Here is a 17,618-nt window from a genome sequence, read left to right as displayed (position 1 = left end):
GTTCTCCATTGAAAAAGGTGCGAGATCAAAAGGCCGCCCCCCCAGGTGTCAGGCCTCCGGGGAGCCACGCCGAGCTCGCCGGATCCCGCTGCGCCGCCTCATTAGGCTGGCGTGAAGGTCATGCAAGTAAGTGTCGAACGCTCACATATGTAAATACGCCGCATTGTCTTTGCATGTGTTTGTTTCTAATGAGCTCATCATCGCTGTTGGGTGGAATCAGGGAAAGAAAGAAAAAAAAAACCCACGCCATCTTGCTCGAGTTACCAAATACGGCATCGTTTGTTTTACGTTGTATCGTGACTTTAACGTGTTGCCGACCCCCTACCCAGACCCCCCCCCCCAAAAAATCCACTTTTATTTACAACAACGTATTTTTTAAAGGCCTTGAAGGCACGTGTGTTACAATAAATGTGCTGACTAGGCAGTTTTAATAGAAGCAATGAAATCCGACCAGTTCCTTCTGCACAGAAGCGTCTGAGTGAATTTCTCACTCAAATAAATCTCGGCCAGCTATTTTCACTCATTATTATCTTTAAAAATATATATTTTATCATATATTATATAATTTATTATTATCTATAAAACATATTCATACATTCTTATTATATAATTCATTATTATTATTATCTTTAAAAAAAAAAAAACATCCAGACGTTCCAGACCATTCTAATTCTTCTATGGGTGTGGACGCTTCCATTGATCTCAAATTGAAACGTGAACTCGGGAGGGGGATGCTATGGATTGCTCCTTGTATCAGCTTTTATTGACTTCTCACCCAGGCAGGGGCCCTCAGGGCAGATTCACCTCCGGAGTAAAACTTGAGATGCATGGACAACATCCAGTGTAGCGTCCACACAAGCTGGAGCTGAGATTCCAACCCAGAACATTTGGACTGTGAGACAGCCACGCAAACACTGCCTCCACAGCGTTTCATCTGATTCCAAATGTGTCATGGCGTGAGTCGTTTGAAGACATTGGTTTTTGCGTCTGCTTGCTTCAGAACGGAAATGGCTCCTTACTTCAAAGAGCGCAAACATCTAAATTGAACTTGACAACACGTCACGTGCGTGAGCCCGTTTCATCCTGGAAACAATTCCCGCACGGGCAGGCTCGTTAATCAGGTGACGGCCACATCCATCCATCCATCTATCTCTGCTCCTTCCAACTTCCTGCTGCAGGAACTTTTTGATGAGGAAATGGACTATTTCTGTTCGCAAGTGATGAAAAGAATTTTTTAGATTTGCCGTCCACGCGTTTGGACTACCAACGAAGAAAAACAAGGACGTTATTAGTTGTTATTCCAGTTGAGGCTGGACTTCCTCTCCAAATGCACACTTACTTACAGAGGTTGTGTAATGACAGCGCGATGTGGTAACACAATAGACGTCTGGGCTCGGCACAAACGCAAACAAACGAGCAGTGGCTGGCCTTGAAGGTTTGCGGGCCCGCACCCAAATTATAGCCCTCCACTCTTTCTGACAATGGGGGTGGCTTTAAAAGGGGGGAGGGAGAGGGGGTGCTGGTATTTGTGGCCTCAGGCGGCGAGCTTTCATGTGCGGACGGCCCTGGGAAGACTGAGCCAGATAACAACTTAGGGAGCAACACTGGCTTCGGCGAGGTACGCTTGAAAAGTTGGATTGTTGAGGAAGTGATAACAAACGTTAACCTGGCAAGACTCACTTGACAGCAGTCCATCATCTTGTCATCACTCTCCGCAAGTGGAATGTGACCCCCCCTAGTGCTTTTTTTAGGAGAACAAGCACAATTTTAAGTGGGGTTCCTCAGGGAAGTAGTTTAGGTCCATTCCATTTGTGATGTCGAAGAAAAAAAGGTGTACTATTCCTTCCTGCAGTGTGTTTATTGATTGATTGATTGATTTTAAGAGAAACTGGTGGGACCGGACAATCCCTGAGGAACTCCACACAAAATAGTGATATGTTTTCATCTTGCTATGCACAATCCTGTGTGTGATATAAAACAGAATTTACCAGCCGATCATCTGCCCGCTTTGACTCTTTGAAGAGTAACGCGGTGTGAACACGCACGGTTCTCGACAGTTCTCGGAATTGTTTCGAAGGGAAGCAGGACGTTTTTATGGTGTTGTCGGTGGCCAGAGTTTGGATGAGGTTGGGCCTTGGTGTCAGGAGGGCGGCCAACATCTGCGCTTCACTCAAGCGTGACAGTGTTTGCTCAACAGTATATTGTCTGCGGAAGCTACTTGACCAGGGCGACGCATGTTCTATCTACTCAAGGCTTTGGCAAAACAAAAATGACCTTTGGCCAATATGGCCGCCAGCCTTCTGAACAAATGCTTGGCTTGTGTTGTCTTTGCAGCTGACTTTCATTCAGCGGGACATATTGCGGAAAATTAACTCTTTGGACGGTGAACCCCCGTGACTTGTGACTGTAATTACCTATACATGCCACAAGATGGCGGCAACGCACTTTCTTCTATTGGATAAAGTTATGGCCCAACTTAATGGCGTCCGACACCAAGATGTCATCAAAAACACTACAGTGGCACCTCGACAGTTTTTTTTTTTTAGATGCATGACCTCATTTACTAATTTGTTTTTGCGTCCGTATGCACATTTTGATACGAGCGCTAAATGGTAGCAAAAACTATCTTACCTTAATGCTAGCATGCCATATCTGAAACACAAGTAAGCAATGTTATCGGCAATGTTTCTATAATATACTTGATAGCCTTAAATTCACACCTAGATTACATTTCAAATCGTTATTAAGAAGTATAAATATTTGACGCGTTAAAATGACCATTTTTCTGAATTGTCATCCACTACTACTTTTAAGTGAGGTCGCAGTGTGGAGCCCGCCGTGGTGACGTCACCCCACGTTGAGGAGGAGGAGGAGGAGACGGTGAAGTCCACACACATCCATAGAGGAACCGATCCACAAAGACGCGTGCAGTGAGCAACCGAGTGAGTGAGTGAGTGGCTGCCTGGCTGGCTGGCTCTTCTTCTCGTCTCTTCCCACTTGGTGAGTTTGATATCATTCATGTTTGGTGTTGTGTTCAAATGTTGAAGACGAGGAAGGAGAAAGCTGTTGGTAGAAACTTTGCTGTTTATTAGTGATGGGAACAGAAGAGCAGCAAGACGACTTGAAACGAAAATATTTGACATGAAATCATTTTATGGATAAAATGGATGTGACTAAAACACCCTGTTGGTATTTCGGGGACTTTCTTTTTTGTGTGTGTGTGCGTGTGTGTGAAAATTGTCTTTAGGCGTAATGCTCGGTGGTCTCTTGCGCCCCCTGTTGGCCTTATGCGGACTTGTGCTGCTGCCCGCGGCCGCCGCCGCCGCCGCCGCCGTTCACTTCAACTTCAAGAACGGCTTCTACTATCATGACGGCAGCAACGGCAATGGCAACGGAGAAAGTAGTCCATCATATTTGTTGCAAAAATATATATTTTAAAAGTGCTGTTCATATTTTTTGTCTTTATTGGATTATTTAATTATCTTTTAAATTTATGCCCCATTTTAATCTCCATAATATAGCTGTATTTTCCAATACATCATTTATTTTTCACAATATGGCAAATCCATCCATTTTGCAAACCGCTTATTCTCACTTTAATATACATGACCTATATTGTATTTTTTTCCCCCAAGTGACCAAGTTGTGTCTTCTCACAGTCTATTTCAACGGGGTCCGTCTGTACGTGGAGTCCCCGAACCCATCCGTGTCAGCCACCAGGGGCAGCAGCGTCACCCTTCCCTGCCACTTCCATTACGAACCCGAGCTCAACGAACCGCGCCGGACGCGGGTCAAGTGGTCGTGGTTGCCCGCCAACGCCGTCGGCGAGCCCGTTCACCCCGCCGCCATGGAAACGCAGGTGATGGTCGCCATGGACAACCGCCACCGCAGCTACGGCGGATTCCGAGGCCGGGTCCGCCTGCGACGTTCGGCGCCGGGCGACATGTCGCTGGTCATCAGTGAGCTGCGTCTCAACGATACGGGACGGTACCGTTGCGAGGTGATAGACGGCTTGGAGGATGAGAGCGTCACCGTGGAATTGGAGCTGCGAGGTGAGTGGACCGGGTACGAAAAAGAACCCCCCAGAATCTTTTTCCATGTATTTCTCTACTCGGCTGCAGGTGTGGTGTTTCCGTACCACTCCGCCGAAGGACGCTACCACTTCAACTTCCAGGGGGCCCAGCAGGCGTGCCAGGATCAGGACGCCACCCTGGCCACCTTCGAGCAGCTCTTCACGGCGTGGGACGAGGGCCTGGACTGGTGCAACGCCGGCTGGTTGGCCGACGGCACCGTGCAGTACCCCATCACGACGCCGCGTGACGGATGCGGGGGGGCGGACCTGGCGCCGGGCCTGCGCACCTACGGCCAACGCCATCGTCTCCTCCACCGCTTTGACGCCTTCTGCTTCTCCGCTTCCGTCAAAGGTCAGGATCAGCAAAGGTGGATTATCGTGTTTCGACTCAAGAACGTAAACAAATGTTTGGACTTGACTTCCCCTTCGGCAGGGACCGTGTACTTCCTCGCGAGCCCGACCAAGCTCAACTTCACCGAAGCGCTGCAGGCGTGCGCGGGCAACTCCGCTCACGTGGCTAAAGTGGGCCAGCTGTACGCCGCATGGAGACTGGCGGGATTGGACCGCTGCGACGCCGGCTGGCTGACGGACGGCAGCGTCCGCTATCCCATCGTCAAGCCTCGCGCTAACTGCGGGCCGCCGCAAGCGGGCGTGCGTAGCTTCGGCTTCCCCCCGCGCCACCTGAAATTTGGCGTCTACTGTTATCGCTAACCTCTGGGCTATCTGAGAGGTTAGCTTTAGCATTAGCCTACAAAAGAAATGGGTATTATTGAGACCATTTGAATTGATATTGTTCTCCTCTCACTAGTGACTGTGATGCCAACTTCTTGACGCCTCTTTCCCAGTGCACAGTACTCGCTTGGTTCTACTCGCCTCGGTTTGGGAAGGTTGGTTTTCCCCCTCATTCTAAAACTTCTTCAGTGGTCGGGCGGGGTACTGAGGGCAAGAAGAGGAGCCAAATCGGGGTAAGCTAACGTTAGCGTGTGTGTTTGTACTGTTTTTTTTTTTGTTTTTTTCCCGATGGCCCATTCCCCGTTAACATCAACGACAATGGGGTTTAATTCTGTTCCCTCCACCCCTCCCTGTTGAAAAACGTTATTGCGAACGAGTTGGGTCGAAATCTTTTGAAGCGCTTTGAGACGAAGCGTCAATAGCAAATGGAGCCATGCTGAGACGAGTCGGTACCGTGCATTGGAAAAGAGGCGTTGGAACACTTTGTAGAAAATCCTGTTTGGTAGAATGACTTAATCTAAGGTTGTTTTTGAATGTTTTTTTTATCTTCCCTCATTTTCTGTTTTGTTGCGGGTCCCAAAGATTGCTCGACCTGCGGTATTGTTGCTCAAGCGACAAAGAATACGATGATTGCATAAATATGCTGTAATCACCATTCTGGATGATTTTTTTACTTTTACTACTATTTTGTGCCACCTGGAAGTTCAGATGTTGTTTTTTTCCCTCCTCACTGTGACGTCACACGCGCTGTACATTTAGCTGAAGGGCTCCTCCTACTGGTTTACTTAAGCATCTGTGACTTAAACATTAGTGTTGCTTTTTCATTAAAACAGCATTTCAATGTATCTGCTCGATTTATACTTTTTTTTTTTAGGCGCGGAATAATCCGATAACAACCCGCTTCTTTTTCGATCTACTCAAACACATCAATGCAATTTTGTATCGTTTTATATGAAGCAATAAATCACCACTGGGCACATCTTTGATTTGATATTTGTGTCACGCTCACGATGTTGTCGTCAGGGAAAAAAGAAAAAAAATCATGTCACTCACACGCATGGAGTGGATTCCATCTTTTTATTTGGCGCAGCACACTACAGCAAAGTGTATGCTCACGTCAGGGATGGTGACAACCACACAGTGACTTCTTGACTTTATATTCCGGTGCCTGTTTTATTCTTCAAAAATGGAATTGACTGTCCGCTCGATGTACTTGCCGTATCACAGTCTGTATCTGCCTTCTAAAACACTTTTCTCCCCTGCAGAAGTGCCACATCATTTTTTTTATACTGTGAGAATTTAAACCGAGTAAGAATGGACTGTCTGTGCGCCAGTGTGTTCTGCAAATGGGGCTCACATTTTAAAACTACACAACTAATCACATTCATCCGGTTCCACAGACTAAGTAACCCATGACATCTGCATTTGCTAACAAGGAATGATACAGGATGAATAATGACAAAGAAATTGTATGTTAATGACAGATCCTGCTGTTCACACAGTTGCGGCGTCCAATATTTACAGCGAGTCCCAAGCGTCAAGCCAGCGATGGGTCTCCACTAACAGTCACCATTCAAATTGGAGTTTTCAATCACAGACATGTTGAATTCCAATTTGTGTTTGCCTATGGAATGTTTCAAAAAGCTATTTTTTTTTTTTTAAAATAAGAATGGCAAATTATCCTCAACTATGTAAGAGTGGGAATATTTAGCGGTATTTGTTATTTTAAAAACCTACGCAAGAGTGGGAAGATGTAATTGTCAATAAACTATGATTTGTTTTTGCACAATATAAAGACAATTGATTTATTCACGATTTTATGTTTCCGTTAACAACTCGACAATTTCGAATCTTTGCATTTTGCTCAACACAAAGCAACGTAACCTAAAGGCAAAAGTCGTCAATGAAAACGGATGTTTTCGTAAATGTTAAAATGTTATCAAAAGTGCCCTTTATTTCCTAAAAAAAAATAATTTCATCTAACGTGAGAGTGGGACAATGTACGCTTCAATTAATCTCGATTAATGTTTTGTTTTTGTTTTTTTTCCAAAATCCAAAAATGACTACATCTTCTTGATATCATTTTCTTTGTGTTTAAAACCATTGTTTGTACCGACAAACGGAATGTTGTGAAAATCATCGCATGAATGAATTGAATGAGAACAAATGTGTACTACACAAAAATAAAATGGTTGAAAATAGTACAAACACAGACCCTGACATAAAATGGGCTCAAAATATAGTATAGCAACACGCTATCATTTGCAATCAATAACACTTTTGCCTTGACTCCTCCAGTAGTACTTGTGCATGGAGAACTTGTTACAGCTATAAATTAGACTCTATAAATAACAATGTAAGTGCCTTCACTAAAGACACGGATGGGAAATGTGAGTCAGTTACATCGTCACCGTTTAAATGTGTTTTAGTGCTTTTGTATTTACATTGGCGGCTTTTGGTCGGGCGATATGCTTGGTGTCCACGAGAGGGAGGGGTCCTTATGTGAATCTCACTTGGGCTTCATTCAGTCCCGCTCAAAGCGTCTTCCTGTGCTCCCGTCGACTTCTGCTCTTCACCGATCGTTTGTGTAGCCTGTTGCCGCCGGATGCTAGAGGACCAAACAAAAGATTGAGCAAAAGTCTTTGTTCTCGAGTGCGACGCCAAAGAATGTTCGAAAAACTCACTTTCTGTGCATTCCACTTGTGGCCTCTCCCACTGTCCGTTCTCCATGCAACGTATGACAGGCAGGTGGCGCTGCGTGTAGCCCGCTTGACACTGGTAGCGCACTTTAGAGTTGACGGCGTAGCGATCTCTGGTGACGCCCATCGGTGAACCGTGAGCCACCTCTGGGGGCGCTCCGCACCCCGCTGGCGGGAAAGACAATGATGAAATGAAATGGTCGATCTTGTCATTCGGATCAGCACTCAATCGGACGGTTTCGATACATAGGAAGTCGATCTGGATCAGTTCCTACCGGGTTGAGTCTTGCACGAGAAGGGAAGGTAGTAGTTGCAAGGAACGTCGTTCCACTGGCCTCCCTCGTGGCCGATCATGACCACGCAGTCCTCCCCGGAGTTGAAGTAGTTGTCAGGTTGGTTTGGTCTCCAGTTCTCGTACGTCTGGGATGTCACAATTGTCGCAAACAAATGTGAACCCTCGTTCCGAGATACTCCTCCATCTTGAAACTCACCAGGGCGCTGCCGTCTGTCCATCGGAATTCATTCTGGACTTCTTTGTCGTTGAGACCGATCCACTCGTAGTCTTGACCTTTAGCTATGAAGCAGAGACATCGATATTTCCGAGACTGGTTCGGTTTTTGCATCTGAAATGCGCTGGAGTATCACTTACAGTTGAGAAACTGCTGCTCCTCTTCAGATGTGACACTGACCAGGTGGGCATCGAGTTCCTGGCAACGTTGCTCGGCATCTGACCAGGTGTGTCTGTCGGCAAAGTGGAGGTAACAGCTTCCCCCGAACTCCAACCAACCCTCGGGACAACCGTGTACAGCTGCACACAATATGACAAAAGACTTTAACGATATCGATTTTTATTTTGCGTGCACTACCGCGAGCGACATACCCTCTTCGACTTGTGGCTGCTCCACAACGGGAGGTGTTGCCAGTGAAATCGACGGTGCTGTGGTTGGGCTGACGTACGCAGGGTCTGGAGTCAGAACGACGACTGTAGCCCCCTCTTCCTCGTGTCCAGATGGTCCATTGTAGTCTGGATAAGTCATTATAGATCCAGGAGTAAAAGCTATAGAAAGCCCGGCAGTTGAGGGCCCGCCACTGCTAGAGATCTGAAGATGGGTCCCCGAGCCACTTTCCTGGCCACTAATTTCGACAACCCCGCGTCCCTCTTCTGGATGATGTGCCTGAGGGGAAACTTCCTTCATCCTGTCAGCTGTTAGAAAGATGACATCACCGTCCGTTTGGGAAGGTCGGCCAGAGGCAGAACCGCTGCCCGAAAGACCAGATGCGAAACCGCTCGGAAAGCCCCCGGGGTAGCCCGATGCGTAGGGATGAGATCCAGACAACTCCTGATCTCCTGATGGCTGGATTGTTAAGTCAATGGCACTGTTGTCCGTGAAGGAGATGCCAGAAAATCCACTGATGCCTGACCCTGACAAAGAGGCAGAGCCAGATCCAGATAAAGATCCTGAACCGGACATTTCAGAAGACCCGGACAACTCCTGCTCTCCTGATTGAAGAATTGTCAGGTCAACGCCACTGCTGTCTGTAAAGGTGATGCCAGAAAATCCACTGATGCCTGAGCCAGACAAGGAGCCTGATCCGGAAATCGATCCTGAGCCGGACATTTCGGCAGATCCGTACAACTCCTGCTCTCTTGATTGCTGAACTGTTGCGTCAATGGCACTGTTGTCTGCAAAAATGATATCAGAAAACCCACTGCCTGACCCGGACATACCTCCTGATCCAGACGTGCTTCCTGACCCGGACATACCTGACGCCCACAAGACTCCACTACCTAACTCTTGCTCAGTTAGGGTCGGGATCACCAGTTCTTTCTCTTTTCCATCCAGTATATTGATCAGAATGTCACCACTGCTGCCACTAATGTCTCCACTGCCCCTGGCAGAGCCTGACCCTGACACAACAAAACCGGAGCCAGATCCTGATGCGCTAAAGGAGTCTCCTGAGGTGAAGATTGCGCTGCCACCCTCTGCTCCTTGCGGGTCACCAGAGGCAGAATGGTCTCCTGACAGGATGTCTGTGTGTCCACTGAAGGTGACGTCCAATCCTGAGCCAGACGCTCCGCTCCCGCTGGTGGTGCTGGACTCGCCTGAGATTTGAAGATCCCCACTGGCTGAATGATCGCCTGAGATCTGAAGATCCCCACTGGCTGAATGATCGCCTGAGATCTGAAGATCCCCACTGGCTGAATGATCGCCTGAGATTTGAAGATCCCCACTGGCTGAAGCATCGCCCGATCCAGATGCAGAACCATCAACTGGAACTAGAAGTCAAATTGGAGACGTCATTTTTCAATGTGCAGGTACTGTGCAATCCTTCAAAACCTATATGTTATGTTCATGCAGTTGATCACAGTTGTCTTACCAGTAGGTGCAATTAGCTGGGTTGTGATGTTTGTCCTTTGGATCACCTCTTCGATTTCTGTGGCGTTCAGAATCGTTTGGGTGTCATTGTAACCCACCGATGGCTCGACTAAAATCAAACGTCGAAATTTCACGTGAGACCAGAAAAGTGGAGCGACCAAAATAGAAAGCAACTTCAAAAGTGATTTTACAGAATCAGTCTTACGAGTAGGAGTGACACGATCGACTGCGACCGTTGTCTTTCTGATAACATCCACTGTCAGTAACTTGTCGAAAATGGTTTCGCTGATGGTGTCAACGGTGCTTTTCCTGTCAGTCTCAACGGCGAGTGTTTTAGCTGTAAAACACAAAATTCAGTTGGGAATCGACCGTAATATCAAAAGGTGAATCGCAGTTTCTTACCTTTGAAACAGTAGGCGTCATAGCGCGAGTGCTCATCGGGAAATCCCGTCTGGTTGGGGAAAGCGTAGATAATGTGCACGCCTACTTGGCCGCCCCCGCAGTTGGATCTGGAGCTTGTGATGGGATATCGGACACTGCGGTCCATCAGCCAACCTGGGCGGCATTTGTCAAGGCCTTGGTTCCATGCGGCGTACATCTGGCCGGTTGTGGCCAGCGTGGTGTTGAGTTCCTCGCAGTGCTGCACGGCCTCCTCAAAGGAGAAGCTGTCATAGTCGCTGCTGAAGAAGACCTCACCTTGGAAAGAAAGAGTAAAATTGCATGATGCCAAGACCTAAATTCAGCGATTTCAGGTGTGACTAGATCCTGACCATGCAGACGTTCGACATAGCAAAATACATCATAACGCTCAGAGTCTGGCCTTAGGCCATAGGATCGGACCCCGGGAAGGTGAAGAAGATTGCCCGCACAGTTATCTCGGGGTGAAACGATGGGATACCTGAACACAAGAGATATTTTGTTGAGATGTTTATGAAGATTCTACTAGCGTGCATTAATTCTGCCTTTAGCACACCTGACACTCTGGTCAGCGAGCCAACCAGCGTCACATTGGTGCAGGCCTTTCTCGAAGGCTGCCTGGAGCTGCAAGGGGCTGGCGATGACTGCTCCAATACTCTTGCAGGCCTGTTGGGCCTCCAGAAAGCTCAGCGTGTAGCGACCAGTAATGGGTCGGTAGTGGAACACCACACCTATTGGCCGGAAAATGACATTGAGGACATTCTGATTTCAATCTTATGGTCGTCGTATCTCGAGCATTTGTGATGCGCTGACCACGATGCCGTTAGAGAAGAAGTTTACCGGTGGGAGCCATGACAGCGTCTGTAAAAGGAGGTGAGATAGGTTTGGTGAGAATGTCCACACCTCCTTGCTTGATCTCTTGACCTCCAGCGGGGGTTGTGAGTCCTGGATAAACTCCAGGGGCGGGGGTAATGCTCATGATGTCTGGGAAAGGAGTGATCCTGCCGGGAACTGCGCCTTCGTCATCGCGACCTGTTAAAGTGACAAAGTTATACTAGAACCACTCAGGTCAATGATCCTCTTTCAATACTGAGTCAACACGTACCTTGGAAGCAGATAGCATCGTAACGAGAGCTCGGGAGGGGGTATCCCGTCTGGTTGGGAAACAGGTAGACAGTTCGGACTCCCAGGAGCCCGCCTCCACACTGAGGCCTGCGGATGTTGATGGGGTAGCGCACGCTCCTGTCGCCCAACCAGCCGGCATTACACACATCCATGCCGCCCTTCCAGGCCAGGTAAAGCTCTCCGGTGTTGGCCAGTCTGGCACCCAGTTTAGTGCATTGATCATCAGCTTCTTGGAAGGTGAACTTCTCCACTGACATGGAGTAGAAGACTCTGCCTGGGGGGGGAGAGACACATTCAGTCAATTTTCCCAAAATATATTGAGACAGTATTTCAGCCAGCGCAGGGATTTAACTCCACAGTGTCATTGGGATCTTGTTGCGTAACGCACCTGCCATCTTCTCCGCAAAACAGTACACGTCATAAGTCTCATTGACGTCTCTCACTCCATAGGTTCTCATGCCAGGGAAGTTTTCCTTGTCTCCGTAGCATTCCTTCCGAGGCTCATGGATGGGGTACCTGAAAAGGGAACGGAAATCTGGATTAGGTGTCTTATCATCCCCCGTGATGTTGTCGTGGATGTGAATGATATTCACGACACATATCCATTCATCCAATACTACCTGACAGTCTGATCAGACAGCCATCCGGCATCACACTGGTGGTAGCCGTCATCGTAGGCGGCCTGCAGTTGGGCGGGGGTTGCAATGGTGGCGCTGTTTTGGATGCAGGCGGCCTTTGCCTTCTCAAAGGTCAGGGTGTACCGGGTGGTGATGGCTCGATAGTGGAACACGATACCTGTCGGTCAGACGGAATATGTTTAGAAGTTGTGTTCCCAGTTGAGTTTGGGACCCTGATCCTGAATTTGTCTGGGATGTGTGTGCCTGTTCACCAACCAGACCAGCCACCCCTTACCAATCTCACAGGACAATGTCATAGAAAAATGAAGTCATGTAAGTCATCTGTCTGCGGCCACCGATTCCAGCTCCAGCGGGTGTACGCCAAGGCATTCCCAGAGTCTGAATCATAGGTGTGATCCAGGTCTGCCCAGAGGTCAAGTCACCATTTCCCTTTTACCAAACTCAACCAGTGTAGCGCGAGATGGAAACAAGCCAAGCCCAAATCCAATTGAAATAGAAATCAGATGATGTCTGCATGTCTTACCCTGAACCTGGATGTCCACGCTGTCATAGTTGTCCTCGATGCCGTGCGTGACTTCGCAGCGGTAGGTGCCCGAGTCTTTGGACCTCAGCTCCGTTATCTCCAGGGAGGCGTCGCTGGACACTATGGGGTAGTTGACCATTGTTACTCTGTCCAGGTAATCCCTCTCAACGTGGACTTTGCCCTCTGTTGCCACCAGGACGGTGGTAATGTTCTCCTTGGTGATAAAGGTCCATTTGATGCGGTGGGAGAACGGAGCGATGGTCGGGGCGCCCGGGTCGCTGACGGTGTTGTCCTGGAAGTAGCAGGGCACTACCACCTTGCCACCCAGCAGGGGGCGCAGAGGTGCCGCCGATGGGATGCTAACACGCAGCGTGCCGTCCAAATCTGCGTGAAAGACAGATTACGAGTTTGGATTTGAGTGGGCCTGGAAAAAGCTTTTGCTAGCTCAGGCGTGCACCGAGACGTACCGTCATGGTGTCCAAATGATGGAGTTGCTGAGATGAAGGGCAAAGACACACACAGCAGAAGTAGGGAAGTCATTTTCGCCTAAAGACAACAGAAAAAACATTTACTTCTTTTTCAGTATTTTTTTTTCCTTTCTGTGGAGTATATTTCTTCTTTTCTGGCACGTATTTATTTCAATGAATTATTTGAGAATGTCTCAGTTAGTGTGGACAAAGTGCGGTGTGTTGAATGACTGGGCGGCTTTAGAAGCGCCTCACGTTTCCCGTGGTGGTTCTTCAGAATATGCGCTTACGTTTGGAGTGACATCATTTGGAAAGACTAAACACCCAACGGCTCTGTGTCGCCGCCAGGGCACAGGAAATATCCCAAGTGCCTGAAATGAGTTGAGACCAAATATGATTCATTGGGCTTCAATGAATTTGCAGCACAAGTCAGGTTGGATGGGGAAATTGGGCTCAGCTTTCAAGGGGAAAAAGGAACCTCATTGAATCTCTAACCGTCTGACGTTTACATTCAACAAATTGGCATCATTAGAGATGCCAGTCCATTTAGGTACTTATTTCTTTTTTTTTTACCCTCTCTCATTCTTAATGTTGTCATCTCATAAGAATAAATTAATAATAATCATTTAAACCCCCCGCCCCCATAATACTCCGACTTTAAGTTTCGAGGACAAGTGGCCAGTGTAATTTTAACACTTACAGAGGTTGACCACAAGAGGGCGCTCTGCTGTAAAGAGAACTTTTGGAATGACGCAGCTAACTGAAAACTGACCATTAACACTGGTACACTGTAGACTGAAACAAAAAGGCACAGTCACAGCAATGTTTGTCGTGCTGTCTCAGCATGCAAAATATCACACAGTGTGTACTGACCCAAAACGGATGGCCATGATGTGACTCTTCCATTCTAGACCTCTCTATTTTTGCTAGGTTGCAGTCTTTAAATATTGTTTGAATGTTGTTGTGTTTTTCTCGTAAACCTTCCATACGGTTCATTTTCAGTCCTCAGTGTCATTGGCATCAAATGTCAGTGTGACAGAATGATGGCTATTTTGTTTTTTTATGATAACATTTATTTGCTATTTATCATCCCCTTATACTATTTATACTGGTTTTTATTTTTGTCAAATGTCAAAAGGGGTCACATTTGACCCAAATCATGATTACGTGGTCAACAAGGACATTTTGAACGTTTCCAACAAGGCGCAGTGTGTTTGCGTTCTCCACTGAGCGAAGTCTTTACTTCTCTCCAATAACAAACACAAAGTCAACACCTAGCCTAAAAGGCTCATTAGGTGAGGGAGGGGGAGGGACAACTTTCCCGTTTTAGTCAGGGCACTAACGTATTTCCTGCAAATGGTTGTATACTCAACAGCAGGTGGGTGGGACAACTGCATTTGCCAAATCATTTTCAAGTTTGCAGGCTTTAATGAATACGTGATTGCTATTTTGGTGAACGACGCAAGGGGAAAATGCAGCCGCTTGGGAACTAGAGTGAGCTAACTCCATTTTTCAAGTGCAGAAAAGATTAGATAAAAAGGCGCAGCTTTCAGATTATTACTGGTTGAAATCGAGGAGTAGTTCCAACTTTGACATATAAGAGGCAGCCTTTGTAATACTATGCCAAGTCTTATTTCCAAGATGGCCGCACCTATGAGGCCAGGTGAGCTAAGAAGACCAGGAAAGTAATTTGTGCTGTGGTGCACCCGACTTTTTTGAACCCTTTGATTGGTCAAAAGTGACCCGGCTGAGTTTTAATTTGATATATCTTTGCAATGAATTCATAGCGGCATTCAGTATTCCTCAATGAACTTTTGTTTGTCATCACCATAGAAAGTCATTTTGATTCACTGCACCTTTAATGCACAAACTGGGCCGTATCCATTTTCTGATTAATGGTCCAAATTTGGCGGACATGTTAACATCTGAAACATTGATTTATTTATTTCCACTTTGAAGTGATTTTAAATGACAAATTAGCCCTCCCTAGTTGTCGATGGCTCAATTAAAAAAAACAAAAAAAACGACTTTCCTCATTGAAACTCATCAAGAGTCATTGCCTCTAAATGGAGCGAGGCGCCACAGTGTGTTCATTCATTTGATGGGGGCGGGGTGGGCCGGGGTGCGGCCGCTCCCCTCTTCGGTCACTGCGGTATGTTCCGCTTGCAGCCGAGGTGACGGCGGGCAAAGAGGCCTTGGTTTGTTCCCGCTATGGACAGGGGCAGGGGCAGGGCTTTTTGGGAGGGGTGCAACCTTGCCAAGGTAAACACAAGGGGCGGGCACCCAACCCCCAAAAAACCTTCCAAAGTCCCTCATTGGCAGAACAGAGTGGACATTGATATCAACACACACAGTGCAACACACTCACAGGCGACGTGTGGCAACGTGCGTCTGATGCTAGGAAATATATCTGTGTGTGTGTGTGTGTACTGTAAGGCTCATGTTAGAGAACACACACACTCTTGTACAGCGAGGGAAAAAAAAAATCACAGGTGGTTAAAGATGCATTAGTAGCACATATTCCGCATTCTCAGGTCACAACCACATCTGCACATTTTTCATCTTCATTCATTTGAGTGATATGTGGGGAAAATGTCTTTTTGTTTTCTCATTCAAGCAACATCTGCCAATTGAAATTCACAATGGGAGCCCGGGGAGACCGACGTCGCCATAGAAACGGGACGTGGCCTCCAAGGAGAAAGGCGATGGAAAATTGGCTGCTGGACTGCTAAAGGTGCCTCTGATCCAGAAATTTGGAGGAAAAAAAACAAAAAGGCTTTCAGTCCCAGCGAGAGGCTCACAAACAGGAAATGTCGTCTGTTTCTTTTTAAGTCAGAACCACGATTCTAATTTTTTAGAAAATTACAATAATTGCATAACCACGATCCTTTTTTTTTTTTCAGGAAATAACCAATTACTGCATGAAACAGAAAAACACACAAAAATTTCCCCACTCAACAAACGACCCGTTAAAGCAAGAATAAAAAAAATGCCTAAATGAGATAAATAACTGCAGTATATAATAAACAATTACACTTTAGAGTAGTGCCTTGAAATATGAGTTAGATTTTTTTCCCCCTTGATCATACTTATATCGTAATCATTTTTCACCACTAAAACTGAAATGCTATTTATCCTCTCTCCAAAAAGTAACAACATTCTAATATTTTCCTTGACAAAGACAAAAAGTAATCATTTGTCACTTTCTGTTGCATGGCATATTGTTTTACAGTGCGTTAAGGCCACCTGGGGGCTGTATAAGACAGAAATTCATCAAAAATGAGCTCCTCTCTTGGCTTCTCAGTACAGCACTAATACTGGTTCTCCTTGGCAGATGCTAAAGAAGAAATCATATGCCCGCCAAGAGTTTTAGATTGTCTGTAACCCGCCCAATCGTTTCTGTTCGGATAGGTGCTTAAAAGCTAACAACGATAGATGCTAATTGTTAGCCCGGGTTCCTTTGGCGTTTCCCATTGTATGCTAGCGCAGGCTATCTGGTCATTTTAAATACTCTCTGGAATGTTTCGTTTGTCAGGTGAAAGCGGAAAGAATCGGTTTGAACAAGTTTCAACAATATTTACTCATTGTCTGATGGCAAATAGGTCTCGTTGTGACTTTAAAAAAAAAATAAAATACAGTAAGTAATACAAATGTTACAATAGAGTGTCAGGGTCCTTACTTTGGGCAACATTGGAGCCCTTCATTGGTCAATACAAAAAGTAAAACCTCAGCAGAATCCCAAGAAAATCCCCCCAAATGTGTGTCATGGTAATGTTTTTATCATCGCGTCACTCATCAAGGATTGTACTGAAAAGGGGGAAAAGGATCATTCCATCACTTTCAATTGATTTTACCGATCAATTTCAATACTCTACCAGATAAATGCATGGAAAGGAAATTTGAGAGCAAATACTTTCAGATTCCCCCCCAAAACATTCTACAAGACTTCCAGAGAGTCCATCCACCAACTTCTACTTTCACAACATCTCATTTCCAACTTTTTGAAGTGAATCATGTTGCCGGCCGGGTACGTACCGTTGATGCTCTGAAGCTCCCTCCCGGTGGCCGCTGACTGGCGGGGGATGTGACTCCTGCTTGTGGAGGAGAGCAGAAAGAAGCTTTATTCAAACGCCAGTGCACATTTAGATGTTGGAAAAGGAGGAGGAGGAAAGGGAAGGGAAGGCAAGGAAAGGAGAAAGGAGGGTGAGGAAGGTTCAGAGATGGGCTCCTTTCCTGCTTAGGGGCAAGCAAGATCAACTGGGGTGGGCTTGTATCATATTATATTAATTATATCATATTATATTTTAGGCCATTTACAATATTTAGCATGAAAAGTTTACAATAAACAATTCATTGGTTGATTAATAAAAAATATATGTCATTAAGAAAAACATAAAGATATAACTTACAAGCAAACAAATTTTGGATAATTTGATGATTATAAAATGAGCTGACAAATCAGCCAGCCAGTGGATGTAAAAGTCTACACACCCCTGTGGGGCAAAATCACATGATGAGGTGCCTCTGTATGTACATACATATGTTTGTTTACCAGTACACAGTCTCA

At 46.3% G+C, this 17,618-nt stretch overlaps 2 protein-coding genes across 4 annotated transcripts; one reads left to right on the top strand and one right to left on the bottom strand.

Moving 5' to 3' along the window:
- Positions 1-26: 26 nt before the first annotated feature.
- On the top strand, positions 27-6,567 carry hapln3 (hyaluronan and proteoglycan link protein 3). 3 transcript variants are annotated; one of them, XM_085914165.1, is made up of 7 exons: positions 27-126; positions 2,815-3,000; positions 3,248-3,400; positions 3,660-4,052; positions 4,122-4,424; positions 4,506-4,802; positions 4,881-6,567. In XM_085914165.1, exons 3-6 carry the CDS (start codon positions 3,253-3,255, stop codon positions 4,781-4,783), a joined length of 1,122 nt encoding a protein of 373 aa, XP_085770291.1. In that variant the 5' UTR covers positions 27-126; positions 2,815-3,000; positions 3,248-3,252; the 3' UTR covers positions 4,784-4,802; positions 4,881-6,567. The 3 variants fall into 3 exon arrangements, with proteins under 3 accessions (XP_085770291.1, XP_085770289.1, XP_085770290.1); XM_085914163.1 differs by having other exon boundaries at positions 4,506-6,567; XM_085914164.1 differs by lacking the exon at positions 27-126 and adding an exon at positions 1,600-1,618 and having other exon boundaries at positions 4,506-6,567.
- Positions 5,878-17,130, bottom strand: acanb (aggrecan b). Its single transcript, XM_085914166.1, is given in 19 exon segments — positions 5,878-7,412; positions 7,489-7,671; positions 7,779-7,923; positions 7,995-8,077; positions 8,153-8,311; positions 8,384-9,679; positions 9,716-9,781; positions 9,883-9,990; positions 10,087-10,218; positions 10,284-10,577; positions 10,652-10,779; positions 10,855-11,029; positions 11,139-11,395; positions 11,397-11,697; positions 11,812-11,939; positions 12,044-12,218; positions 12,585-12,968; positions 13,052-13,130; positions 17,087-17,130. Coding segments are annotated over 18 exon segments (4,161 nt in total). The 5' UTR covers positions 13,125-13,130; positions 17,087-17,130; the 3' UTR covers positions 5,878-7,338.
- Positions 17,131-17,618: the final 488 nt, after the last annotated feature.

This window comes from Syngnathus leptorhynchus, chromosome 6 (genome assembly GCF_054491065.1).
Source record: "Syngnathus leptorhynchus isolate UIUO chromosome 6, UIUO_Slep, whole genome shotgun sequence".
In the NCBI taxonomy this organism is placed as follows: domain Eukaryota; kingdom Metazoa; phylum Chordata; class Actinopteri; order Syngnathiformes; family Syngnathidae; genus Syngnathus; species Syngnathus leptorhynchus.
The sequence above is the reverse complement of the archived record's forward strand: the minus strand, read 5'-3'. Positions and strand labels throughout refer to the sequence as shown.